General features: G+C 51.6%; 2 protein-coding genes across 4 annotated transcripts in view; one reads left to right on the top strand and one right to left on the bottom strand.

The window, feature by feature from the left end:
• Positions 1-27,567, bottom strand: part of LOC140427717 (proteasome assembly chaperone 1-like) — a 357,213-nt gene that overhangs the window by 120,542 nt on the left and 209,104 nt on the right. The window lies entirely within an intron of this gene.
• The window catches only part of LOC140428688 (proteasome assembly chaperone 1-like), a 116,161-nt gene continuing 98,894 nt past the window's right edge, over positions 10,301-27,567 (top strand). The window contains exons 1-2 of the mRNA XM_072515425.1: positions 10,301-10,442; positions 20,727-20,836. Of these exons, the coding sequence (XP_072371526.1) occupies positions 10,339-10,442; positions 20,727-20,836 (214 nt within the window). The 5' untranslated portion in view covers positions 10,301-10,338. The remainder of the gene's footprint in view (positions 10,443-20,726; positions 20,837-27,567) is intronic.

Here is a 27,567-nt window from a genome sequence, read left to right on the forward strand (position 1 = left end):
CCCAATAATTACAGTCACCAAGTTTTGTATGTTTTTTAAATTTTTCTGCAGAAAGTGTTGGTCGGTTCTTCCCTGCTTGCACAGGCTGGTTTTCCTGTGCAGAGATTCATCCAGGCTACCTGCCAATTCAGAAATCTGGGGCTTTTCACAGTAACTTCATTGAAGCCTACTTGTGACAATAAGCAATTATTACATTAATACAAACTTTCTGAGAGGGGAAAGGAGGGCCTTCCTTCCTCAGAGCTGCCAGTTCAAACTGAAACCGAAAACTCAACCTTTGAAGCCTGGAAAAATACCAGTGGGATCAGATCCAATCACCACTTGTAACCAGGCAGAGCACGGTCTTTTGGGCCAATTCTTTGGCCACCAGCCAAATCAATCAACAGAGTCGTTACGATGCTGGACAACTCTTGTCATTGGTGCCAGTTTTTCTGCAATCACCAATTTAAATCAGCACAGCCTTCTGGATCCTTCTGTTTGAATTAAAGCCATAGCTTTCTCCTGCTTGAAATTGAAGTAGGCCATTTTCCGAGACCATATTTTTATCTCCTCTCATCAAACATTCTTCTTTTATGAAACTGTTTCATTGGACTGATTGGCACCGTTTAACATTTATTGGACTGATTGGCGCCGTTTATAATGTGCCCATAATGCAGAAGGGGTCACCCGGATGAACATTCGTTTAAATCCCCTCCTGCGCAGCTGGGAGACCTTTAATTCGAAATTGATGGAAGACCCTTGTTCTGCCCAGCAACAGCACGAAGCTGCATCTTAATGATGGAAGACACTTGTTCTGCCCAGCAACAGCACAAAGCTGCATCTTAAAATGGCCCCATGGCCAGGAGATCGGGATATCTGCGAGTCAAGACCCTGGCAGTGGGATATATGGCACAACTGTATTGCAAAGACTTAAGAAAGAATGAAATAATATATTAATAAAATGGCCAAGGCAGGCAAAGAAACCAGAATAGAAGGAATAAAAGAAATGTATGGATTAGATTAGCATCCCCTACACACACAGCAGGACACAGATGACATGAACACCTCATCTAGCAAACACAGAAACAAAAGCATAGCACAGCCACAGGCATCGGAGGTTGATTTAGTTGAGACACATCAGGGAGATAATGGAAAACACATTAAAGAAGGGAGGGACACCGGAGCGAGCACAGATAATCTCATTAACACTACAGATGCAAATTGACGAGGGACACCGGAGTGAGCACAGATAATCTCATCAACACGGACACACACCATACAGATGCAAATTGACAAGGGAGGGACACCGGAGCGAGCACAGATAATCTCATCAACACGGACACACACCATACAGATGCAAATTGACAAAGATGCATAGTCTCAGTTTAAACCTGTCTGAGAGATCTAAATCAAAACTACCCTTTAACTATTATGTATGAGCAAATGTTCCTGCTCGAATTTGGATTCCTATAAAAATCCAGAGCGAATGTGTAATTGTTGAGATCAACGTGGCCAAGCCACTGTTTCTGAGCTGGCTGCGTGGGTCTCCCTGAAGGCTTCAGTAATTGTACAATAAAGAACAACGCTTTGAACCTTGCCTTGAGACTCAGCCTCTTGAATGCACTGGTACAAGGGATTTTTCCCTACAACAAATTAAAGTGGCAGGCTGCCTTAAAGATACATGCATAAATCATACATGGATTGAAAATGTAATGGCAAAAATAAAAGAAAGACGAAATAAGGGAATAAACAAACAGGAAGGACCCTTACAATTGGAATAAAAGGAAGATTTAAGATTTGAGTAAAATAAAGATTAAAAATAGAAGTTGGTAAAATGGTGGGATTGATGATGCATCTGTTCGAATGGGTTCTTTGATATGTTAATTAGAGTAGCAATAGTGCTTACCTAAGTGACTACAGGATGAACAATAATGCATAGAAATAGATGTTAAAACTGTGGAAGAGGCAAGTTCAAAGTGGAGAGAGAAGAATACAATTTGCACCTTGTTGCTAAAAACCTGGTCCATCAAAGGAGGGAACCAATACATCCACAGCAGAGTAACTGTGTACAGCAGCAGAGGAGGAGAAAGGTACTGCCAGTAAGCAGCTGCACAGTTTGTCTCCCAAACACAAGTTGATGCTGAAAGTTGCTGTTTTAAAAACTCAAGAGGAGAATGCTACACTGAAGTGAAGAAGGCTTTCCTAAACTGGAAGATAACCTATGGGTGGTATCTATATGCTGGATTTAGCTCATAGTTCTATTAGATGTTGTTTGGGCAAGGGCCATCTCACCGAGTTCAGGAATGTAGATAGCTGGGAATGGGGGACAGTTTTGATGTACTGTGTGCCACTATTGCAGTGAAGTGGGGCAGCACGGTGGTACAGTGGTTAGCATTGCTGCCTCACGGCGCCGAGGTCCCAGGTTTAATCCCAGCTCTGGGTCACTGTCCGTGTGGAGTTTGCACATTCTCCCCATGTTTGCGTGGGTTTTGCCCCCACAACCCAAAGATGTGCAGGCTAGGTGGATTGGCCACGCTAAATTGCTGCTTAATTGGGAAAAATGAATTGGGTACTCGATGTTTATATTTTCAAAAAATTATTGCAGTGAAGTGTACTGTTGTGGCGTATTGGAGCTTTCCTCACGTGTTTCCTTTAAGTTAATTAATATTCTTTATTAATTGATTACAAAACTGGACAGTTCCTTACTGGTTTGCATAATCTTTTCTCACGTTATAACAAGTTGAAAATATACGACATATACCTGATTCAGAAAATATTGAAAGAACATTACAAACATTTCAAAATGTGTATCACACTGTGTATTATAATCTCCAGACACCACAAGCTGGAGGGGGAACCAAAACTTTCAAATTATACCACTTTATTTTTCCAAACAATACCTGTGGAACAGGCAAAAACAGGCTCAAAATCGAATCCCCAAGCGGGAGTCACCTTATGCAGATCCATTCACCTCCTAGCTGCCACCAAAAATTCTGGACAATGTTGTAATCCACATTCAACCGTGAAATGGGGCGCCAATTTAATTTTTTTCCCCCTTTCCCCCTTCCGCTTGTCGATTGTCTTGTCCAGTGTTATTCGGAGCTCTGTCCAGTAGCTGTCCGTTTATTTTCCCACATAGCCCCCCCCTAGGCTCGCTGCTTGTGTCTATCGGGTCCTCTAGTAGTCTGTTTTCTGGGACCCCAGGCCCCTCTGGCCCCGCTCACATTTGTCCTCCACCTCTGGGAAGAACCTGCTCATTCGGGTTCTGGTCAGGTGCGCTCTGTGTACCACTTTGACCTGTATCAGGCTTAGCCTTGCGCAGGGGAAGGTGGAGTTCACCCTGCTCAGTGCTTCGCTCCAGAGACCCCACCCTACCTCTGTCCCCAGTTTGTCCTCCCATTTTTGTCTGGTCTCGTCCAGTGGTGTTCGAGCTCTGTCCAGTAGCTGTCTGTATATTTTCCCACATAGCCCCCCCCTTCTCGCTGCTTGTGCCTATCAGGTCCTCTAGTTGTGTGTTTTCTGGGGCCCCGGGGTACCCTACTGAATCTTTGCGGAGAAAGTGTTTTATTTGGAGGTATCTCAATTCCTGTCCTTTTGCTAGTTTCCACTTCCTCGTCAGTTCATCCAGTGTCGCCAGTCTGTGCCCTACGTAGAAGTCCCCGACAGTCAGTGTGCCCCTGATCCGCCTCCATCTTTTGAAGGTGGTATCTAGCATGGTGGGGGGAATCTGTGATTGCTGCAGATGGGGGCCATAAGGGACATTTGGGTTATCCCGAAGTGCTGTCTCAACTGGGTCCACGTTCTCAGCCTGGCCGCTACCACTGGGCTCGTTGTGTACCTTGTTGAGGAGGATGGGAGTGCTGCTGTTGCTAGGGCCCGGAGGGCTGTTCCTTTACAGGATGCCTCCTCCATTTGTACCCAATCTGTGTCGGGTTCTTGTACCCATCCCCTCACTTTTTCTGCCATTGCTGTCCAGTGGTAGTATTATAGGTTCGGTAAAGCCAACGTCTTTGGAGTGTCGGTTTGGGATATCTCGGGTTCTTACCCCCCCAACACAAATGCCATGATTAAATTGTCTACGTTTTGGAAAAAGGCCTTGGGGGTGAAGATCGGAATGAATCTAAACAGGAAGAGGAACCTTGGCAGTACGTTCATCTTGATCCTTGACAGACTGGTAGTTCCAGTCTGACTAGGAACTGTTTCTTTACCATGTCCCCGTTGGGGGGCTCGGAGGTATACAGTCCCCGGTAGAAGGTCTCAAATGCCAGATTTACCTCATTTGGCTCTGTTACCAGTCTGCCTCTGCTATCCTTAACCTGAGCTATTTCTCTCGTAACTGCCAGCTTTCTCAGCTGGTGAGTCAATAGGTGGTCAGCCTTGTCTCCGTGTTCGGAGAAGGTCCCCCATGTCTGTCGGAGTTGGTACATTGCTTTCCTAGTCCATTTGCAGCTTTTCCCTCTCTGTCAGCAGCCCTACGGTCGGGGCCTCGGAGTATTTGTCTGCCCATGTTATAAAACAGGAAGCAGCACGGTGGCTCAGTGGTTAGCACTGCTGCCTCACAGCACGAGGGGCCCGGGTTTGATTCCGACCTTGGATGACTGTGTGGAGTTTGCACGTTCTCCCTGTGTCTGTGGGTTTCCTCCCACAGTCCAAAGACCAAGACCTAATGTACAGGTTAGGTAGATTGGCCATGATCTACCTTTGTGGTGCACTATCAATTACAACGAGAGTAGAGAGTAATCGAGGCTTTATTAAGCAGAGATGTGTTGCCTCCTGCAGCTGCTACCGAAATGGCAGCAGCTCGGTGAGCACACACATTTATACTCCGCCTACTGGGCGGAGCCAGCAGGCAGGGATCTACCCCCCGTACCTGTAGTACAGGAGCCTTACCTCTAATACACGTATTATACAAACAGTGGTGACTACCGCATTCACCCCATTAAAAAAAAAAAGAGTCCAGCAGGGGTGGTGGAAAAACAGGTATGTGAGAATTTTTAAAGTGTACAGTTTGGTGAAAGTTCACAAATTTAGCCGGTCGGGTGCCTTGATCCTCCGCTGTGAGCGCCACAGTCCCGGTGGTGATGCAGGCGCCGGCTTGGTCGCCGGTGACTCCGGGAGCATGTAGTCCTCATCTTCATCCCCGGGTGGAACCAATGGGAGGACGGATCGTCCTGGGGTGGGGCTGTAGTGAGGTGCGCAGGGGGGGGAGGATGGGTGGGGCCGGGGCACTCGGAGGGGAGGGTGGGGAACTAGCTGGTGCCAGGTCCCTGAGGGAGACTGTGTCTTGGCGGCCGACGGGGTATGCCACGTAGGCGTACTGCGGGTTTGCATGCAGCAGCTGTACCCTTTCGACCAACGGGTTCGCCTTGTGGAGCCGCACGTGCTTGCGGAGGAGGACGGGGCCTGGAACTGCCAGCCACGTTGGGAGCGAAACCCCGGAGGTGGATTTCCGAGGGAAGGCAAGGAGACGCTCATTGGGGGATTTCGTTAGTCGCAGTGCAAAGTAGCGATTGGATGGAGTGGAGGACGTCGGGGAGGACCTCCTGCCAGCGGGAGATGTTTAGACCGTAGGGCCAGATGGATGGCCTTCCAGACCGTCCCGTTCTCCCTCTCCACCTGCCCGTTTCCCCGGGGGTTGTAGCTGGTCTTCCTGCTCAAGGCAATGGCCTTGCTGAGCAGGAACTGATGCAGCTCATCACTCATAAAGGAGGATCCCCGTTCGCTGTGGATGTAAGCGGGGAAACCGAACAGGGGGAAGGTGCTATTGAGGGCTTTGATGACTGTGGCCAACGTCATAAAGGGGCATGGAATGGCGAAGGGGAATCTGGAGTATTCATCGACCACGTTCAGGAAGTACGTGTTTCGGTCGGAGGAGGGGGAGGGGCCCTTTGAAGTCCATGGCGAGGCGTTCAAAGGGACGGGAGGCCTTCACCAGGTGTGCACGGTCTGGCCGGTAGAAGTGCGGTTTGCACTCCGCGCAGACCTGGCAGTCTTTGGTGACCGACTGACTTCCGCAATGGAGTAGGGTAGATTGCGGGCCTTTATGAAGTGAAAAACCCGTGTGACCCCTGGGTAACAGAGACCACTGTGTAGGGCCCGGAGTCGGTCCACTTGTGCGCTGGCACATGTACCTCGGGATAGGGCATTGGGGGGCTCGTTGAACTTACCGGGGCGATACAAAATCTCGTAATTGTAGGTGGAGAGTTTGATCCTCCACCTTAAGATTTTATCAATCTTGATCCTGCCCCGCTGTGTATTATTGAACATGAAGGCAACCGACCGTTGGTCAGTGAGGAGAGTGAATCTCCTGCCGGCCAAGGAATGTCTCCAATGCCGCACAGCTTCTACTATGGCTTGGGCCTCCTTTTCGACAGAGGAGTGCTGAATTTTGGAGGCATGCAGGGTGCGGGAAAAGAATGCCACGGGTCTGCCTGCCTGGTTGAAGGTTGCGGCCAGAGCGACGTCTGATGCATCGCTCTCGACCTGAAAGGGGAGGGTCTCGTCAACCACGTGCATCGGGGCCTTGGCGATGTCCGCCTTGATACGGTTGAAGGCCTGGTGGGCCTCAGCCGTCAGGGGGAAAACTGTGGAGTGGATGATTGGGCGGTCCTTGTCCGCATAGTTAGGGATCCACTGGGCATAATAGGAGAAGAACCCCAGGCATCGTTTGAAGGCCTTGGGGGAGGGGGAGTTCCATGAGGGGGTGCATGCGGTTGGGGTCAGGCCCTAGAACTCCATATTGCACAACATAGCCAAGGATGGCTAAGCGGTTGGTGCTGAACACGCACATCTCCTTGTTATACGTGAGGTTCAGGAGTTTGGCGGTGTGGAGAAATTTGAAAAGGTTAGCGTCATGGTCCTGCTGGTCATGGCCATGGATGGTGACGTTATCTAGGTACGGGAAGGTGGCCCGCAGTCTGTACCGGTCAACCATTCGGTCCATCTCCCGTTGGAAGACCGAGACCCCATTAGTGACGCCGAAAGGAACCCTAAGGATGTGGTAAAGACGGCCGTCTGCTTCGAACGCAGTGTATTGGCAGTCCGCCTTGCGGATGGGGAGCTGGTGGTCGGCAGATTTCAGGTCCATTGTAGAGATGATTGTACTGTGCAATCTGATTGACCATATCAGATATGCGTGGGAGGGGGTATGCGTCGAGCTGCGTGTACCGATTGATGCTCTGACTGTAGTCAACAACCATCCTGTGTTTCTCCCCAGTCTGTACAACTACCACTTGGGCTCTCCAGGGGCTGTTGTTGGCCTCGATGATGCCTTCCTGCAGTAGCCGCTGGACCTCCGACCTGATGAAGATCCTGTCCTGGGCACCGTACCGTCTGCTCCTGGTTGCGACGGGTTTGCAATCCGGGGTGAGGTTTGCAAACAGGGAAGCTGGATCGACCTTAAGGGTCATGAGGCCATACGCTGACTGGTGGTAGGGGTCCGCCGAATTTTAGAGTTAGACTTTGGAGGTTGCAATGGATGTCCAGGCCGAGTAGCAAGGCAGTGCAGAGGTTGGGGAGGATGTAGAGCCGGAAGTTGCTGAACTCAACGCCCTGGATGGTGAGGGCAGCGATGCAGTACCCCCAGATTTCCACACGGATCCGGAGGCCAGGGAGATTCTCTGGGTAACGGGATGTACTGCGAGGGAGCAGCGCCTTACCGTACCGGGGTGGATAAAGCACTCCGTGCTCCCGGATTCGAGAAGGCAAAGTGTCTTGTGGCCATCGACTTTCACCGTCGTCGCGTTTGCGAGGTTGTGCGGCTGGGACTGGTCGAGCGTGATGGAGGCGAGCTGCGCCTGGTGCTGGTGGGCCCCGGGCTGGTCGGCGGCGGTGGCGGGCGATGAGCGGCCAGATGAGGTGCCCGATGAGCAGGGGTCCTGAGGCGCCGTCCAAAATGGCTCCGAAGATGGCGGCGCCCGCATGGCTGGCGGCGTTAAAGATGGCGGCGCCCACGGGCCGCAGGAGTTCTGATGGGCGGAAGATGGCGGCACCCACGGGCCGCCCGTGGGCTGCGGGGACGAAAATGGCGGTGCCCACGGGTCGCATGTGGGGGGTGCAGGAACAATGGGCCTGGATACAGCGGCGATCGACCGGGCCTGGCACACCGCAGCGAAATGTCCCTTCTTCCCGCAGGTCTTGCAGATTGCACTCCGCGCCGGGCAGCTTTGTCTGCCTGCAGAAATAGCACTTGGGCCCTCCAGGGTTGGCTGGCTGCCGCGCGGCGCAGGCTTGGAGTTGGCTGGGGGCGGCCGCTAGTGGGGCCCACGATGTCCATGACGGGGACGCCGTGCAGTCGGGGGCGTACGGTTGTACATTACGGGAGGCTACCGTTAGTGAGGTCGCGAGTTGATTGGTCGCCATGAGGTCGAGCGTACACCCTTCTAAGAGGCGCTGGCGGATGTACACCGACCCCATGCCCGTGACGAAAGCGTCCCTGATTAAGAGTTCAGTATGTTCAACGGCCGAAACTGCCTGGCAATCGCATTTCCTCACCAGGATGTGCAAGGCACGCCCAAAATCGTCCAATGACTCATCAGGGAGTTGTTGCCACGTGGACAGGAGGTGCCTGGTGTTGAGTTTGTTGATCGGCCGGATGTAGTTCCCTTTCAGAAGCGCCATTGCGTCAGTGTAGTTGGGCGCATCCCGGAGAAGGGGAAAAATATCGGAGCTCACCCGTGAGTACAGGATCTGGGGTTTCTGTTCTTTTGAGGGTTGTTCTGTCGCTAATCCGACGTAGGCTTCAAAGCAAGCTAGCCAATGGTCGAAGGCCGATGTGGCGTTGTCTGCTTGAGGGTGCAGCTGCAGGCGATCTGGCTTGATGCGTAGTTTCATCGCTGTAAAATCTCTGCGTAATAAATTGATAGTACGAAGTCTTACAACACCAGGTTAAAGTCCAACAGGTTTGTTTCGATGTCACCAACTTTCGGAGCGCTGCTCCTTCCTCAGGTGAATGAAGAGGTTGGTTCCAGAAACAAATATATAGACAAATTCAAAGATGCCAGACAATGCTTGGAATGCGAGCATTAGCAGGTGATTAAATCTTTACAGATCCAGAGATGGGGTAACCCCAGGTTAAAGAGGTGTGAATTGTACCAAGCCAGGACAGTTGGTAGGATTTCACAGGCCAGATGGTGGGGGATGAATGTAATGCGACATGAATCCCAGGTCCCGGTTGAGGCCGCACTCATGTGTGCGGAACTTGGCTATAAGTTTCTGCTCGGCGATTCTGAGTTGCCGCGCGTCCTGAAGGCCGCCTTGGAGAATGCTTACCCGGAGATCAGAGGCTGAATGCCCTTGACTGCTGAAGTGTTCCCCGACTGGAAGGGAACATTCCTCCAATAAATTGATGCACTATCAATTACGACGAGATGAGAGTAGAGAGTAATCGAGGCTTTATTACACAGAGATGTGTGGCCTCCTGCAGCTGCTACCGAAATGGCTGGAGCTCGGTGAGCACACACATTTATACTCCGCCTACTGGGCGGAGCCAGCAGGCCGGATCTACCCCCGTACCTGTCGTACAGGAGCCTTACCGTATTACCTCTAATACATGTATTATACAAACAGTGGTGACTACCACATTTAGTGCCTTCGTGTCCAAAGGTTAGCTGGGTTACGAGGCATAGGGGTGTGGACAGATTCTATTCGCTCTATTCGCTCTTGCTGCATCTGGGCGAGTACTTGGAATCAGTCTTGCGGTTGTACATTTGTCCTTTGCCACTTTAATGAATGTCCACTCGGCGAGTTCAACTCACTCGTTATTGTAGTTCAGTGCGGCGGCTGAGGGAGCGCCGTCTGGCGGTGATAATGAGTCAGTGTCGCGGCGGTGGGCGGGCGCGCCCTCTCGCGGTGGCAGTGAGTCGGTGCAGCGGCGGCGAGCAGGAGCGCCTCTCGCAGTGGGTGTGTGTCAGTACAGCGGCGGCGGGCGGGAGCGCCCTCTCGCGGCGGCGGTGAGTCAGTGCAGCGGCGGTGGGCGGGTGCGCCCTCTCGCAGTGGTGGTGCGTCAGCGATCAGGAGCGCCTCTCGCAGTGGTGGTGGTGCGTCAGTACAGCGGCGGCAGGCGGGAGCGCCCTCTCGCGGTAGCGGTGAGTCAGTGCAGCGGCGGCGGGCCTGAGCGCTCTCTCGCGGTGGCAGGAATCAGTGCAGCGGCGGGCGGGCGCGCCCTCTCGCCGTGGCGGCGAGTCAGTGCAGCGGCGGTGGGCAGGTGCGCCCTCTCGCGGCGGCGGTGAGTCAGTGCAGCGGCGGTGGGCAGGTGCGCCCTCTCGCGGCGGCGGTGAGTCAGTGCAGCGGCGGTGGGCGGGTGCGCCCTCTCGCGGCGGCGGTGAGTCAGTGCAGCGGCGGCGGGCGGGCCTGTTGGTCATGGCCACGTTTTTCGGGGAGGTTCTGCCGGTTTTTTCCCGGGCGGTAGAGGAGGAGGAGGAGGATGAAGATGAGGAGATCCGGAGAGAGTTGGAGGGCCGCAGGTGAGGCCGGGCCCGGAGTGGAAGGTCCCACAGCCCGAGGCTAGAGTGAGGCTTCACCCCGGAGACTGGGAGTGAAATTATCCCCCAAACAACCGGATTAATGAGTCCCGGAGATTAATGACCTGTTCCTGAAATCAGGAATAATCCTCGAGATTTAGTGATTAGTTCCTGGCCAAACTCCGGTTTGACTCTGGGATTGATTATGATTTTACTCTGGGATTGACTCTAGTTTTACACTGGGGCTGACGTTTGACTCTGGGATTTACTCTGGGATTGATTCCGGTTTGACTCTGGGATTGATTCCGGTTTGACTCTGGGATTGATTCCGGTTTGACTCTGGGATTGATTCTGTTTTGACTCTGGGATTGGTTCCAGTTTGACTCTGGGATTGACTTTGGTTTGACTCTGGGTTTGACTTTGGTTTGACTCTGGTTTGACTCTGGGATTGATTCTGGTTTGACTCTGGGATTGATTCCAGTTTGGCTCTTGAGATTGACTCCGGTTTGACTGGTATTGATTCCGGTTTGGCTCTGGGATTGATTCCGGTTTAACTCTGGGATTGATTCCGGTTTGACTCTGGGATTGATTCCGGTTTGACTCTGGGATTGATTCCGGTTTGACTCTGGGATTGTCCGATTTGACTCTGGGGTTGACTCTGGTTTGACTCTGGAATTGACTGGTTTGTCTCCAGGTTGACTCTGGGGTTGACTCAGGTTTGGATCTGGGGTTGACTCAGGTTTCGATCTGGGGTTGACTCTGGTTTGACTCTGGAATTGACTGGTTTGTCTCCAGGTTGACTCTGGGGTTGACACTGGTTTGACTCTGGGATTGATTCCGATTTGACTCTGGAATTGATTCCAGTTTTACTCTGGGATTGATTCCGGTTTGACTCTGGAGTTGACTCTGGTTTGTCTCTGGGATTGATTCCGGTTTGACTCTGGGATTGATTCCGGTTTGACTCTGGGATTGATTCCGGTTTGACTCTGGGATTGATTCTGTTTTGACTCTGGGATTGGTTCCAGTTTGACTCTGGGATTGACTTTGGTTTGACTCTGGGTTTGACTTTGGTTTGACTCTGGTTTGACTCTGGGATTGATTCTGGTTTGACTCTGGGATTGATTCCAGTTTGGCTCTTGAGATTGACTCCGGTTTGACTGGTATTGATTCCGGTTTGGCTCTGGGATTGATTCCGGTTTAACTCGGATTGATTCCGGTTTGACTCTGGGATTGATTCCGGTTTGACTCTGGGATTGTCCGATTTGACTCTGGGGTTGACTCTGGTTTGACTCTGGAATTGACTGGTTTGTCTCCAGGTTGACTCTGGGGTTGACTCAGGTTTGGATCTGGGGTTGACTCAGGTTTCGATCTGGGGTTGACTCTGGTTTGACTCTGGAATTGACTGGTTTGTCTCCAGGTTGACTCTGGGGTTGACACTGGTTTGACTCTGGGATTGATTCCGATTTGACTCTGGAATTGATTCCAGTTTTACTCTGGGATTGATTCCGGTTTGACTCTGGAGTTGACTCTGGTTTGTCTCTGGGATTGATTCCGGTTTGACTCTGGGATTGATTCCGGTTTGACTCTGGAGTTGACTCCAGTTTGACTCTGGGATTGATTCCGGTTTGACTCTGGGATTGATTCCGGTTTGTCTCTGGGGTTGACTCTGGTTTGGCTCTGGGATTGACTCAGGATTGACCACGGGGTTGATTCCTGTTAGACTCTGGGATTGATTCCGATTTGACTCTGGGATTGATTCCGATTTGACTCTGGGATTGACTCTGGTTTGGATCTGTGGTTGACTCTGGTTTTACTCTGGAATTGACTGGTTTGACTCTGGTTTATCTCCAGGTAGACTCTGGCACTGATTCCGGTTTGACTCTGGGATTGATTCCGGGATTGATTCCGGTTTGACTCTGGGATTGACTCCGGTTTGACTCTGGGATTGATTCTGGTTTGACTCTGGGATTGATTCCGGTTAGGCTCTGGGGTTGACTCTGGTTTGACTCTGGGATTGACTCAGGATTGACCATTGGGTTGATTCCGGTTTGACTCTGGGATTGACTCTGGTTTGACTCTGGGATTGATTTCGGTTTGACTCTGGGATTGATTCCGGTTTGGATCTGGGGTTCACTCCGGTTTGACTCTGGGATTGACTCCGGTTTGACTCTGGGATTGACTCCGGTTTGACTCTGGGATTGACTCCGGTTTGACTCTGGGATTGATTCCGGTTAGACTCTGGGGTTGACTCAGGTTTGGATCTGGGGTTGACTCTGGTTTTACTCTGGAATTGACTGGTTTGACTCTGGGATAGATTCCGGTTTGACTCTGGGATTGATTCCGGTTTGACTCTGGGATAGATTCCGGTTTTACTCTGGAATTGACTGGTTTGACTCTGGGATAGATTCCGGTTTGGCTCTGGGATAGATTCCGGTTTGACTCTGGGATTGATTCCGGTTTAACTCTAGGATTGATTCCGGTTTGACTCTGGGATTGACTCCGGTTTGACGCTGGGATTGATTCGGGTTTAACTCTGGGTTTGATACCGGTTTGACTCTGGGACTGATTCCGGTTTGACTCTTGGATTGATTCCGGTTTGACTCTGGGATTGATTCTGGTTTGACTCTGGGATTGACTCCGGTTTGACTCTGGGATTGATTCTGGTTTGACTCTGGGATTGATTCCGGTTTGACTCTGAGGTTGACTCTGTTTTGGCTCTGGGTTGACTCAGGATTGACCACGGGGTTGATTCCTGTTAGACTCTGGGATTGATTCCGGTTTGGCTCTGTGGTTGACTCCGGTTTGACTCTGTGGTTGACTCCGGTTTGACTCTGGTTTGGCTCTAGGTCTGACTCTGGTTTGACTCTGGGATTGAATGCGGTATGACACAGGGATTGACTCCTGTTTACTCTGGGATTGATTCCGGTTTGACTCTGGGATTGATTCCGGTTTGACTCTAGGAGTGATTCCGGTTAGACTCGGGTTGACTCCGGTTTGACTCTGGGATTGATTCGGGTTTGACTCTGGGATTGATTCCGGTTTGACTCTGGGATTGATTCTGGTTTGACTCTGGGTTTGACTCCGGTTTGCCTCTGGGATTGATTCTGGTTTGACTCTGAGATTGATTCCGGTTTGACTCTGTTATTGACTCCGGTTTGACTCTGGGATTGACTCCGGTTTGACTCTGGGATTGATTCTGGTTTGACTCTGGGATTGATTCCGGTTTGACTCTGAGGTTGACTCTGTTTTGGCTCTGGGTTGACTCAGGATTGACTCTGGGATTGATTCTGGTTTGACTCTGGGATTGATTCTGGTTTGACTCTGGGTTTGACTCCGGTTTGACTCTGGGACTGATTCCGGTTTGACTCTGGGATTGATTCGGGCTTGACTCTGGGTTTGATTCTGGTTTGACTCTGGGTTTGACTCCGGTTTGACTCTGGGACTGATACTGGTTTGACTCTGGGTTTGACTCCGGTTTGCCTCTGGGATTGATTCTGGTTTGACTCTGGGATTGATTCCGGTTTGACTCTGGGATTGACTCCGGTTTGACTCTGGGATTGATTCTGGTTTGACTCTGGGATTGATTCTGGTTTGACTCTGGGTTTGACTCCGGTTTGCCTCTGGGATTGATTCTGGTTTGACTCTGGGATTGATTCCGGTTTGACTCTGTTATTGACTCCGGTTTGACTCTGGGATTGACTCCGGTTTGACTCTGGGATTGATTCTGGTTTGACTCTGGGATTGATTCCGGTTTGACTCTGAGGTTGACTCTGTTTTGGCTCTGGGTTGACTCAGGATTGACTCTGGGATTGATTCTGGTTTGACTCTGGGATTGATTCTGGTTTGACTCTGGGTTTGACTCCGGTTTGACTCTGGGACTGATTCCGGTTTGACTCTGGGATTGATTCGGGCTTGACTCTGGGTTTGATTCTGGTTTGACGCTGGGTTTGACTCCGGTTTGACTCTGGGACTGATACTGGTTTGACTCTGGGTTTGACTCCGGTTTGCCTCTGGGATTGATTCTGGTTTGACTCTGGGATTGATTCCGGTTTGACTCTGGGATTGACTCCGGTTTGACTCTGGGATTGATTCTGGTTTGACTCTGGGATTGATTCTGGTTTGACTCTGGGTTTGACTCCGGTTTGCCTCTGGGATTGATTCTGGTTTGACTCTGGGATTGATTCCGGTTTGACTCTGGGATTGATTCCGGTTTGACTCTGGGATTGATTCCGGTTTGACTCTGGGATTGATTCCGGTTTGACTCTGGGATTGATTCCGGTTAGACTCGGGTTGACTCCGGTTTGGCTCTGGGATTGATTCCGATTTGACTCTGGGGTTGACTCAGGTTTGTATCTGGGGTTGACTCTGGTTTGACTCTGGAATTGACTGGTTTGACTCTGGTTTGTCTCCAGGTTGACACTGGGATTGATTCTGGTTTGGCTCTGGGGTTGACTCCGGTTTGACTCTGGTTTGGCTCTAGGGTTGACTCTGGAGTTGTCTCCGGTTTGACTCTGGGATTGATCTGGGATTAACTCTGGGATTTGCTCTGGAATTGACTCCGGTTTGACTCTGGGATTGACTCTGGGGCTGACTTCGATTTAACTCTGGGGCTGACTCTGATTTGACTCTAGGATTGACTCTGGGTTTGACTCTGGGATTGACATTGGTTTGACTCTGGGATTGACTCTGGTTTCACTCAGGGATTGACTCAGGGATTGACTCAGGGATTGACTCTGGGATTGACTCTGGGTTTGACTCCGGATTGACTCTGGGATTGACTTTGGTTTGACTCTGGGATGGACTCTGGTTTCCCTCTGGGATTGATTCCAGTTTGACTCTGAGATTGATTCTGGTTAGGCTCTGGGGTTGACTCCGGTTTGGCACCGGTTTGACTCTGGGATTGCGTCTGATTTGACTCTGGGATTGACTCCGGTTTGACGCTGGGATTGATTCGGGTTTGACTCTGGGATTGCTTCCGGTTTGACTCTGGGATTGCTTCCGGTTTGACTCTGGGATTGATTCCGGATTGACTCTGGGATTGATTCCGGTTTGACTCTGGGATTGACTCCGGTTTAACTCTGGTTTGGCTCCGGGTTTGACTCCGGGTTTGACTCTGAGGTTGACTCTTGGGTTAACTCTGGGATTGACTCCGGTTTGACTGATGGATTAACTCTGGGGTTACCTCTGGGAACGACTGCGGTTTGACTCTGGGACTGACTCCGGTTTGACTCCGGTTTGACTCTGGGATTGACTCTGGGACTGACTCCGGTTTGACTCTGGGCTTATCTGAGATTGACTTTGGGATTGACTCCGGTTTGTCTCTGAGATTGACTCTGGCATTGACTCTGGGGTGGTCTCTGGGTTTGACTCTTGGTGTGACTTTGGGATTGACTCTGGGATTGATTCCGATTTGTCTATGGGTTTGAACCTGGTTTATCTCTAGGATTGACTCTGGTTTAACTCTGGGTTTGACTCTGGGATTGACTCTGGTTTGTCTCTGGGATTGACTCTGGCATTGACTCTGGGATTGTCTCTGGGTTTGTCTCTTGGTGTGACTGGGTTTGACTCTGGGATTGATTCCGGTTTGTCTATGGGTTTGAACCTGGTTTAGCTCTAGGATTGACTCAAGTTTGACTCTGACATTGGCTCGGGGATTGACTCTGGGTTTGACTCCGGTTTGAGCCTGGGAACGACTGTCGTTTGACTCTGTAATTGGCTCCGGTTTAACTCTGGGACTGACTCCAGTTTGACTGGGATTGACTCCGGTGTGACTCTGGGATTGACTCCGATTTAACTCTGGGACTGACTCCGGTTTGACTCTGGGACTGACTCCGGTTTGTCCCTGGGATTGATTCTGGTTAGGCTCTGGGGTTGACTCCGGTTTGGCTCCGGTTTGACTCTGATTTGACTCTGGGATTGATTCCGATTTGACTCTGGGACTGACTCCGATTTGACTCTGGGCTTGTCTCTAGTTTAACTCTAGGATCCCTGGGATTGACTCTGGCATTGACACTGGGGTTGTCTCTGGGATTGACTCTGGGATTGACTCCAGGTTGTCTCTGGGTTTGAATCTGGTTTATCTCTAGGATTGACTCAAGTTTGATTCTGGCATTGGCTCGGGGATTGACTCTGGTTTGACCCTGGGAACGATTGTGGTTTGACTCTGGGATTGACTCCGGTTTAACTCTGGGACTGACTCCGGTTTGACTCTGGGACTGACTCCGGTTTGGCTCTGGGATTGACTCTGGGATTGACTCCAATTTAACTCTGGGACTGACTCCGGTTTGACTCTGGGATTGACTCCGGTTTGACGCTGGGACTGACTCCGGTTTGACTCTGGGACTGACTCCGATTTGATTCTTGGACAGTCCAATTTGACTCTGGGATTGACTCTGGTTTAACTCTAGGATTCATTCTGGTTTATTCCTGGGATTGACTCTGGCATTGACTCTGTGTTTGACTCTGGGTTTGACTCTGGGTTTGTCTCTGGGATTGACTGCAGCTTGTCTATGGGTTTCAATCTGGTTTATATCTAGGATTGACTCAAGTTTGACTCTGGGATTGACTCCGGTTTGACTCTGGGATTGACTCCAATTTAACTCTGGGTTTGACTCTGGGATTGACTCCGGTTTGACTCTGGGACTGACTCCGGTTTGACTCTAGGACTGACTCCGGTTTGACTCTGGGATTGACTCCGGTTTGACTCTGGGATTGACTCCAATTTAACTCTAGGACTGACTCCGGTTTGACTCTGGGATTAACTCCAGGATTCGCTCTGGAATTGACTCCGGTTTGACTCTGGGATTAACTCCAGGATTCGCTCTGGAATTGACTCCGGTTTGACTCTGGGACTGACTCCGATTTGATTCTGGGACTGAGTCCAATTTGACTCTGGGATTGTTCTTTGGGTTAACTCTAGGATTCATTCTGGTTTATCCCTGGGATTGACTCTGGGTTTGACTCTGGGTTTGACTCTGGGTTTGACTCTGGGTTTGACTCTGGGTTTGACTCTGGGTTTGACTCTGGGTTTGACTCTGGGATTGACTCTGGGATTGACTCTGGGATTGACTCTGGGTTTGACTCTGGGTTTGACTCTGGGTTTGACTCTGGGTTTGACTCTGGGTTTGTCTCTGGGTTTGTCTCTGGGATTGACTCCAGCTTGTCTATGGGTTTATATCTAGGATTGACTCAAGTTTGACTCTGGCATTGGCTCGGGGATTGACTCTGTGATTGACTCCGGTTTAACTCTGGGACTGACCCCGGTTTAACTCTGGGCCTGACTCCAGTTTAACTCTGGGATTGACTCCGGTTTGAGTCTGGGATTGACTCCGATTTAACTCTGGGACTGACTCTGATTTGACCCTGGGATTGATTCCGGTTTGACTCTGGGATTGGTTCCGGTTTGACCCTGGGACTGTCTCTGGGTTTGACTCTGGGTTTGACTCTGGGTTTGACTCTGGGTTTGACTCTGGGATTGACTCTGGGATTGACTCTGGGTTTGACTCTGGGTTTGACTCTGGGTTTGACTCTGGGATTGACTCTGGGTTTGACTCTGGGTTTGACTCTGGGTTTGACTCTGGGTTTGACTCTGGGTTTGACTCTGGGATTCTCTAGGATTGACTCAAGTTTGACTCTGGCATTGGCTCGGGGATTGACTCTGGTTTGACCCTGGGAACGATTGTGCTTTGACTCTGGGATTGACTCCGGTTTAACTCTGGGACTGACTCCGGTTTAACTCTGGGACTGACTCCGGTTTGACTCTAGGACTGACTCCGGTTTGACTCTAGGACTGAATCCGGTTTGACTCTGGGATTGACTTTGGGATTGACTCCGGTTTGTCTCTGGGATTGTCTCTGGGATTGTCTCTGGGTTTGACTCTTGGTGTGACTTTAGGCTTGACTCTGGGATTGACTCCGGTTTGTCTATTGGTTTGAACCTGGTTTATCTCTAGGATTGACTCTGGTTTAACTCTGGCATTGGCTCGGTGATTGACTCTGTGTTTGACTTGGTTTAACTCTGGGACTGACTCCAGTTTGACTCTGGATTGTCTCTGGGATTGATTCTGGTTAGGCTCTGGGGTTGACTCCGGTTTGGCTTTGGTTTGACTCTGGAATTGTCTCTGGGACTGATTCCGGTTTGACTCTGGGACTGACTCCGATTTGACTCTGGGATTGTCTCTGGTTTAACTCTCGGATTCATTCCGGTTTATCTCTGGGTTTGACTCTGGGTTTGACTCTGGGTTTGACTCTGTGATTGACTCTGGGTTTGACTCTGGGTTTGTCTCTGGGTTTGTTTCTGTGTTTGACTCTGGATTTGACTCTGGATTTGACTCTGGATTTGACTCTGGGTTTGACTCTGGGTTTGACTCTGGGTTTGACTCTGGGTTTGTCTCTGGGTTTGTCTCTGGGTTTGTCTCTGGGTTTGTCTCTGGGTTTGACTGGGTTTGACTCTGGGTTTGACTCTGGGTTTGACTCTGGGTTTGTCTCTGGGTTTGTTTCTGTGTTTGACTCTGGATTTGACTCTGTGATTGACTGTGGGTGTGTCTCTGGGTGTGTCTCTGGGTGTGACTCTGGGTGTGACTCTGGGTGTGACTCTGGGTGTGACTCTGGGTGTGACTCTGGGTGTGACTCTGGGTGTGACTCTGGGTGTGACTCTGGGTTTGACTCTGGGTTTGACTCTGGGTTTGACTCCGGGTTTGACTCCGGGTTTGACTCCAGTTTGTCTATGGGTTTCAATCTGGTTTATATCTAGGATTGACTCAAGTTTGACTCTGGCATTGGCTCAGGGATTGCCTCTGGGTTTGACTCTGGGATTAACTCCGGTTGGACCCTGGGAATGACTGTGGTTTAACGCTGGGATTGACTCCGGTTTGACTCTGATTTAACTCTGGGACTGCCTCCGGTGTGACTCTGGGATTGACTCCGATTTAACTCTGGGACTGACTCCGGTTTGACTCTGGGATTGATCTGGGATTAACTCCGGGATTCGCTCTGGAATTGACTCCGGTTTGACTCTGGGATTGACTCCGGGTTGACTCAAGGTTTGACTCCGGTTTGACTCTGGGACCGACTCCGGTTTGACTCTGGGACTGACTCTGATGTGACTCTGGGACTGACTCCGGTTTTACTCTGGAATTTACTCCGGGTTTACTCTGGAATTTACTCCGGTTTTACTCTGGAATTGACTCTGGTTTGGCTCTGGGTTTGACTCCGGGTTTGATTCTGAGATTGACTCTGGTGTTAACTCTGGGATTGACTCCGGTTTGACTCTTGGATTAACTCTGGGGTTACCTCTGGGAACGACTGCGGTTTGACTCTGGGTTTGACTCTGGGATTGACTTTGGGATTGTCTCTGGCATTGACTCTGGGATTGTCTCTGGGTTTGACTCTTGGTGTGACTCTGGGTTTGACTCTGGGATTGACTCTGGGATTTACTCCGGTTTGATTCTGGCTTTGGCTCTGTTTTTGACTCCCGTTTGACTCTGAGATTGACTCTGGGGTTCACTCTTGGATTGACTCCGGTTTGACTCTTGGATTAACTCTGGGGTTACTTCTGGGAACGACTGCAGTGTGACTCTGGGACTGACTCGGGATTGACTCTGGGACTGACTCCGGTTTGACTCCGGGACTGACTCCGGGACTGACTCCGGGACTGACTCCGGGACTGACTCCGGGACTGACTCTGGGATTGACTCCAGTTTGACTCTGGGATTGACTCCAGTTTGACTCTGGGTCTGACTCAGTTTGACTCTGGAATTGACACCGGGATTGACTCTGGGATTGACTCTGGGACTGACTCTGGGACTGACTCTGGGACTGACTCCGGTTTGACTCTGGGATTGACTCTGGGATTGACTCCGGTTTGACTCTGGGATTGACTCCAGTTTGACTCTGGGTCTGACCCAGTTTGACTCTGGAATTGACACCGGGATTGACTCCGGTTTGACTCTGGGATTGACTCCGGGATTGACTCTGGTTTTACTCTGTGATTGACTCCGGTTTGACTCTGGGTCTGACTCAGTTTGACTCTAGGATTGACTCCTGTTAGGCTCTGGGATGAACTCTAGTTTCAGTCCAGCTCTGAATTGGAGTCAGAATGCCTCTTACAGTCAGTGTTGGGCGGATTTCATTGTTTTAAGAAAGTTAAACAACAACTTTTTTCTGAACCCATCATTAAGCTTTTCTTATTCATTCAGGAAATATCTTGATGTTCCAAGAACCATTTATCTAGTGTTAAGTAGTGTTTATTCTGGTCCAAGTTTAACTGCACTCATATTTTTCACATCAGAGAGATTACAATCCAATGGTGCACAGGGAGCAGAGCATCGACGGAAAGCTCCCTTGATTTGAGTTTTACCTGCTCCACATTTCTCATTGCCGTGGGACAAAATGCTGTAGGTGAGTAAAATTGGAGTGGCTGAAGGGTCCTCCAGAAACAAATTGTTGTTGGATGTGTCTGATCATCAGTCTTCTGTCTCTCTGCCTGATCACTGTATCATTGCCTGATCACTGCATCATTGCCAGATCACTGCATCATTGCCTGGTGACTGCATCATTGCCTGATCACTGCATCGTTGCCTGATCACTGCATCGTTGCCTGATCATGGCACCATTGCCTGATCACTGCATCGTTGCCTGATCACTGCATCGTTGCCTGATCACTGCATCGTTGCCAGATCACTGCATCGTTGCCTGATGACTGCATCATTGCTTGATCACTGCATCGTTGCCTGATGACTGCTTCGTTGCCCGGTGACTGCTTTGTTGTTTGATCACTGCATCATTGCCTGATCACTGCATCGTTGCATGATCACTGCATGGATGCCTGATCACTGCATCGTTGCCTGATGACTGCATCGTTGTCTGATCACTGCATCGATATCTAATGACTGCAGTGATGCCTGATCACTGCATCGTTGCCTGATGACTGCATCGTTGCCTGATGACTGCATCGTTGCCTGATCACTGCATCGTTGGCTGATCACTGCATTGTTGCCAGTTCACTGCATTGTTGCCAGTTCACTACATCTTTGCCTGATCACTGCATCTTTGCCTGATCACTGCATCTTTGCCTGAACCTGCATCGATTTCTGATCATGGTGTCGGTGCCTGATCACAATCTCTGCATAGGGCGGCATGGTTTTCTCCCACAGTCCAAAGATGTTCAGAGAACTTACAGTGCAGGTGGAGGCCATTCGGCCCATTGAGTCTGCATCGTCCCTTGGAAAGAGCACCCTACGTGAGCCCACACTCCCACCCTATCCCTGTAACCCAGTAACCCCCTAATCCTTTTGCACACTAATGAGCAATTTAACATGGCCAATCTACTTACCCTGCACATCTTTCAGGTTAGGTGTATTGGATTAGCTAAATTTCCCCTTACTGTCCAAAAGGTTAGGTAGGGTTACTGGGTTACAGGGATAGGGTGGGGCGTGGGTCTAGGTAGGGTGCTCCATCAGACGGTCGGTGCAGCTTCGATGGGCCGAATGGCCTTCTGCACTGTAGGGATTCGATGAGTTCTATGATTGTTGCTGATTCCTGCTTTGGTGTCTGCATTGTTGTCTGTATCATGTTTTCCTCAGTCTCTATCTCGGTCGCTATCTCGTTTTCCTCGGTCTCCCGTTCTCCACGGTCTCTATCTCCTTCTCCACGGTCTCTATCTCCTTCCCTTCGGCCTCTCCCTCGTTCTCCTCGGTCTCTATTTCCTTCTCCTCGGTCTCTCCCTCGTTCTCTCCGGTCCCGCTCTCATTCTCCTTGGTCTCTTTCATTCTAGTCGGTCACTATCTTGTCCTCCCCGGTCTTTATCTCGTTTTCCTCGGTCTCTATCCCATTCCTCTCGGTCTCTATCCAGTTCCCCTCGATCTCTATCCTGTTCCCCTCGGTCTCTATCCCGTTCCCCTCGGTCTCTATCCCGTTCCCCTCGGTCTCTATCCCGTTCCCCTCGGTCTCTATCCCGTTCCCCTCGGTCTCTATCCCGTTCCCCTCGGTCTCTATCCTGTTCCCCTCGGTCTCTATCCTGTTCCCCTCGATCTCTATCTCGTTCCCTTCGATCTCTCTATTTCATTCCCCTCGATCTCAATTTCGTTCCACTCGGTCTCTATCCCGTTCCCCTCGGTCTCTATCCCGTTCCCCTCGGTCTCTATCCCGTTCCCCTCGGTCTCTATCCCGTTCCCCTCGGTCTCTATCCCGTTCCCCTCGGTCTCTATCCCGTTCCCCTTGGTCTCTATCCCGTTCCCCTCGATTTCTATCCCATTCCCCTCGATTTCTATCCCATTCCCCTCGATTTCTATCCCGTTCCCCTCGGTCTCTATCTCGTTCCCCTCGATCTCTACGAAGTTCCCCTAGGTCTCTATCCCGTTCCCCTCGATCTCTATCCCGTTCCCCTCGATTTCTATCCCGTTCCCCTTGGTCTCTTTCTCGTTCCCCTCGGTCTCTGTCCCGTTCCCCTCAGTATCTACCCCGTTCCCCTCGATCTCTATCCCGTTCCCCCCGAATTCTATCCCATTCCCCTCGGTCTCTATCCCGTTCCCCTCGATCTCTATCCCGTTCCCCTCGATCTCTATCCCGTTCCCCTCGATCTCTATCCCGTTCCCCTCGATCTCTATCCCGTTCCCCTCGATCTCTATCCCGTTCCCCTCGATGTCTATCCCGTTCCCCTCGGGCTCTATCCCATTCCTCTCAGTCTCTATCCCGTTTCCCTCGATCTCTATCCCGTTCCCCTCGGTCTCTATCTCATTCCCCTCGGTCTCTATCCCGTTCCCCTCGGTCTCTATCTCGTTCACCTCGGTCTCTATCTCGTTCTCCTCGGTCTCTATCCCATTCTCCTAGGTCTCTATGTCGTTCTCCTCGGTCTCTATCGCGTTCCCATCGGTCTCTATCCTGATCCCCTCGATCTCTATCCCGTTCCCCTCGATCTTGATCCCGTTCCCCTCAATCTCTATCCCATTAACTTCGATCTTTATCCTGTTCCGCCTGATCTCTATCCCGTTCCCGTCGGTCTCTATCATGTTCTCTTCAGTCTCTATCCCGTTCCCCTCGATCTCTATCTCGTTCTCCTCGATCTCTATCCCGTTCCCCTTGATCTACATCCCGTTCCCCTCGGACTCTCTTCCGTTCCCCTCGCTCTCTATCCGGTTCCCCTCGCTCTCTATCCCGTTCCCCTCGCTCTCTATCCCGTTCCCCTCGCTCTCTATCCCGTTCCCCTCGCTCTCTATCCCGTTCCCCTCGGTCTCTATCCCGTTCCCCTCGGTCTCTATCTCGTTCCCCTCGGTCTCTATCTCGTTCCCCTCGGTCTCTATCTCGTTCCCCTCGGTCTCTATCCCGTTCCCCTCGGTCTCTATCCCTTTCCCCTCGGTCTCTATCCCGTTGCCCTCGGTCTCTATCTCGTTCCCCTCGGTCTCTATCTCGTTCCCCTCGGTCTCTATCCCTTTCCCCTCGGTCTCTATCCCTTTCCCCTCGGTCTCTATCCCGTTCCCCTCGGTCTCTATCCCGTTCCCCTCGGTCTCTATCCCGTTCCCCTCGGTCTCTATCCCGTTCCCCTCGGTCTCTATCTCGTTCCCCTCGGTCTCTATCTCGTTCCCCTCGGTCTCTATCTCATTCTCCTCGGTCCCTATCTCGTTACCCTCGGTCTCTATCTCGTTCCCCTCGATTTCGATCCCGTTCCCCTTGATTCCTATCCCGTTCCCCTTGATTTCTATCCCGTTCCCCTTGATTTCTATCCCGTTTCCCTCGGTCTTTAACCCGTTCCCCTTGATCTCTATCCCCTTCCCCTCGATGACTATCCTGTTCCCCTCGGACTCTATCCCGTTCCCCTCGATCTCTATCCCATTCCCCTCGGTCTCTCTCTTGTTCCCCTCGGTCTCTATCTCATTCCCCTCGGTCTTTATCCCGTTCCCCTCGGTCTCTATCCCATTCCCCTCGGTCTCTATCCCGTTCGCCTTGGTCTCTATCCCGTTCTCCTCGATCTCTATCCCGTTCCCCTCGGTCTCTATCCCGTTCCCCTCGGTCTCTATCCCGTTCCCCTCGATCTTTATCCGTTCCCCTCGGTCTCTATCCCGTTCCCCTCGGTCTCTATCCCGTTCCCCTCGGTCTCTATTCCGTTCCCCTCGATCTCTATCCCGTTCTTCTTGATCTCTATCAAGTTCCCCTCGGTCTCTATCACGTTCTCCTCGGTCTCTATCCCGTTCCCCTCGATCTCTATCCCGTTCCCCTCGGTCTCTATCACGTTCTCCTCGATCTCTATCTCATTCCCCTCGGTCTCTATCCCGTTCCCGTCGGTCTCTATCACGTTCTCCTCGGTCTCTATCTCGTTCCCCTCGATCTCTATCTCGTTCTCCTCGATCTCTATCCCGTTCCCCTCGATGTATATCCCGTTCCCCTCGGTCTCTATCCCGTTCCCCTCGATCTTTATCCGTTCCCCTCGGTCTCTATCCCGTTCCCCTCGGTCTCTATCCCGTTCCCCTCGGTCTCTATCCCGTTCCCCTCGGTCTCTATCCCGTTCTCCTCGGTCTCTATCCCGTTCTCCTCGATCTCTATCCCGTTCCCCTCGGTCTCTATCCCGTTCCCCTCGGTCTCTATCACGTTCCCCTCGATCTTTATCCGTTCCCCTCGGTCTCTATCCCGTTCCCCTCGGTCTCTATTCCGTTCCCCTCTATCTCTAATCCCGTTCCCCTCGGTCTCTATCACGTTCTCCTCGGTCTCTATCCCGTTCCCCTCGGTCTCTGTCCTGTTCCACTCGGTCTCTATCCCATTCCCCTCTATATCCCGTTCCTCTCGGTCTCTATCACGTTCTCCTCGATCTCTATCTCGTTCTCCTCGATCTCTATCCCGTTCCCCTCGATCTCTATCCCGTCCCCTCGGACTCTCTCCCGTTCCCCTCAGTCTCTATCACATTCTCCTCGGACTCTATCCCGTTCCCCTCGCTCTCTATCCCGTTCCCCTTGCTCTCTATCCCGTTCCCCTCGCTCTCTATCCCGTTCCCCTCGCTCTCTATCCCGTTCTCCTCGGTCTCTTTCCTGTTCCCCATGGTCTCTATCTCGTACCCCTCGGTCTCTATCCCGTTCCCCTCGCTCTCTATCCCGTTCCCCTCGCTCTCCCGTTCCCCTCGGTCTCTATCCCGTTCCCCTCGGACTCTCTCCCGTTCCCCTCAGTCTCTATCACATTCTCCTCGGACTCTATCCCGTTCCCCTCGCTCTCTATCCCGTTCCCCTCGCTCTCTATCCCGTTCCCCTCGCTCTCTATCCCGTTCCCCTCGCTCTCTATCCCGTTCCCCTCGCTCTCTATCCCGTTCCCCTCTGTCTCTAACCCGTTCTTCTCAATCTCTATCCCGTTCCCCTCGATCTCTATCCCGTTCTTCTTGATCTCTATCAAGTTCCCCTCGGTCTCTATCACGTTCTCCTCGGTCTCTATCACGTTCTCCTCGGTCTCTATCCCGTTCCCCTCGATCTCTATCCCGTTCCCCTCGGTCTCTGTCCTGTTCCGCTCGGTCTCTATCCCATTCCCCTCTATCTCTATCCCGTTCCCCTCGGTCTCTATCACGTTCTCCTCGATCTCTATCTCATTCCCTTCGATCTCTATCCCGTTCCCTTCGATCTCTATCCCGTTCCCCTCGGTCTCTATCCCGTTCCCCTCGATCTCTATCCCGTTCCCCTCCGTTTCTGTCCCGTTCTACAAAGAACAAAGAAATGTACAGCACAGGAACAGGCCCTTCGGCCCTCCAAGCCCGTGCCGACCATGCTGCCCGACTAAACTACAATCTTCTACACTTCCTGGGTCCGTATCCCTCTATTCCCATCCTCCTCGGAGGCTCTATCGGCCTCCTGTTCTCCTCGATCTCTATCCCGTTCCACTTGATCTCTATCCCGTTCCACTCGATCTCTATCCCGTTCCCCTCGGTCTTTATCCTGTTCCCTTTGGTCTCTATCTCGTTCCCCTCGGTCTCGATCTCGTTCCCCTCGGTCTCTATCCCGTTCCCCTCGGTCTCTATGCCGTTCTCCTCGGTATCTATCTCGTTCCCCTCGATCTCTATCCCGTTCCCCTCGATCTCTATCCCGTTCCCCTCGGTCTTTCTCCCGTTCCCCTTGGTCTTTATCCCGTTCCCCTTGGTCTTTATCCCGTTCCCCTTGGTCTTTATCCCGTTCCACTCGGTCTCTATCCCGTTCCCCTCTGTCTCTAACCCGTTCTTCTCAATCTCTATCCCGTTCCCCTCGATCTCTATCCCGTTCTTCTTGATCTCTATCAAGTTCCCCTCGGTCTCTATCACGTTCTCCTCGGTCTCTATCCCGTTCCCCTCGATCTCTATCCCGTTCCCCTCGGTCTCTGTCCTGTTCCGCTCGGTCTCTATCCCGTTCCCCTCTGTCTCTAACCCGTTCTTCTCAATCTCTATCCCGTTCCCCTCTATCTAGATCACATTCTCCTCGGACTCTATCCCATTCCCCTCGCTCTCTATCCCTTTCCCCTCGCTCTCTATCCTGTTCCCCTCGGTCTCTTTCCTGTTCCCCATGGTCTCTATCTCGTACCCCTCGGTCTCTATCCCGTTCCCCTCGCTCTCTATCCCGTTCCCCTCGCTCTCCCGTTCCCCTCGGTCTCTATCCCGTTCCCCTCGGTCTCTATCCCGTTCCCCTCGGTCCCTATCTCGTTCCCCTCGGTCCCTTACCCGTTCCCCTCGGTCTCTATCTCGTTCCCCTCGGTCTCTATCCCTTTCCCCTCGGTCTCTATCCCTTTCCCCTCGGTCTCTATCCCTTTCCCCTCGGTCTCTATCCCGTTCCCCTCGGTCTCTATCCCGTTCCTCTCGGTCTCTGTCCCGTTTCCCTCGGTCTCTATCTCGTTCCCCTCGGTCTCTATCTCGTTCCCCTCGGTCTCTATCCCGTTCCTCTTGATCTCTATCCCGTTCCTCTTGATCTCTATCCCGTTCCCCTCGGTCTCTATTCCGTTCCCCTTCGATCTCTATCCCGTTCCCTTCGATCTCTATCCCGTTCCCTTCGGTCTCTATCCCGTTCCCCTCGATCTCTATCCCGTTCCCTTCCGTTTCTGTCCCGTTCTACAAAGAACAAAGAACAAAGAAATGTACAGCACAGGAACAGGCCCTTCGGCCCTCCAAGCCCGTGCCGACCATGCTGCCCGACTAAACT

This window comes from Scyliorhinus torazame, chromosome 8 (genome assembly GCF_047496885.1).
Source record: "Scyliorhinus torazame isolate Kashiwa2021f chromosome 8, sScyTor2.1, whole genome shotgun sequence".
Classification (NCBI taxonomy): Eukaryota; Metazoa; Chordata; class Chondrichthyes; order Carcharhiniformes; family Scyliorhinidae; genus Scyliorhinus; species Scyliorhinus torazame.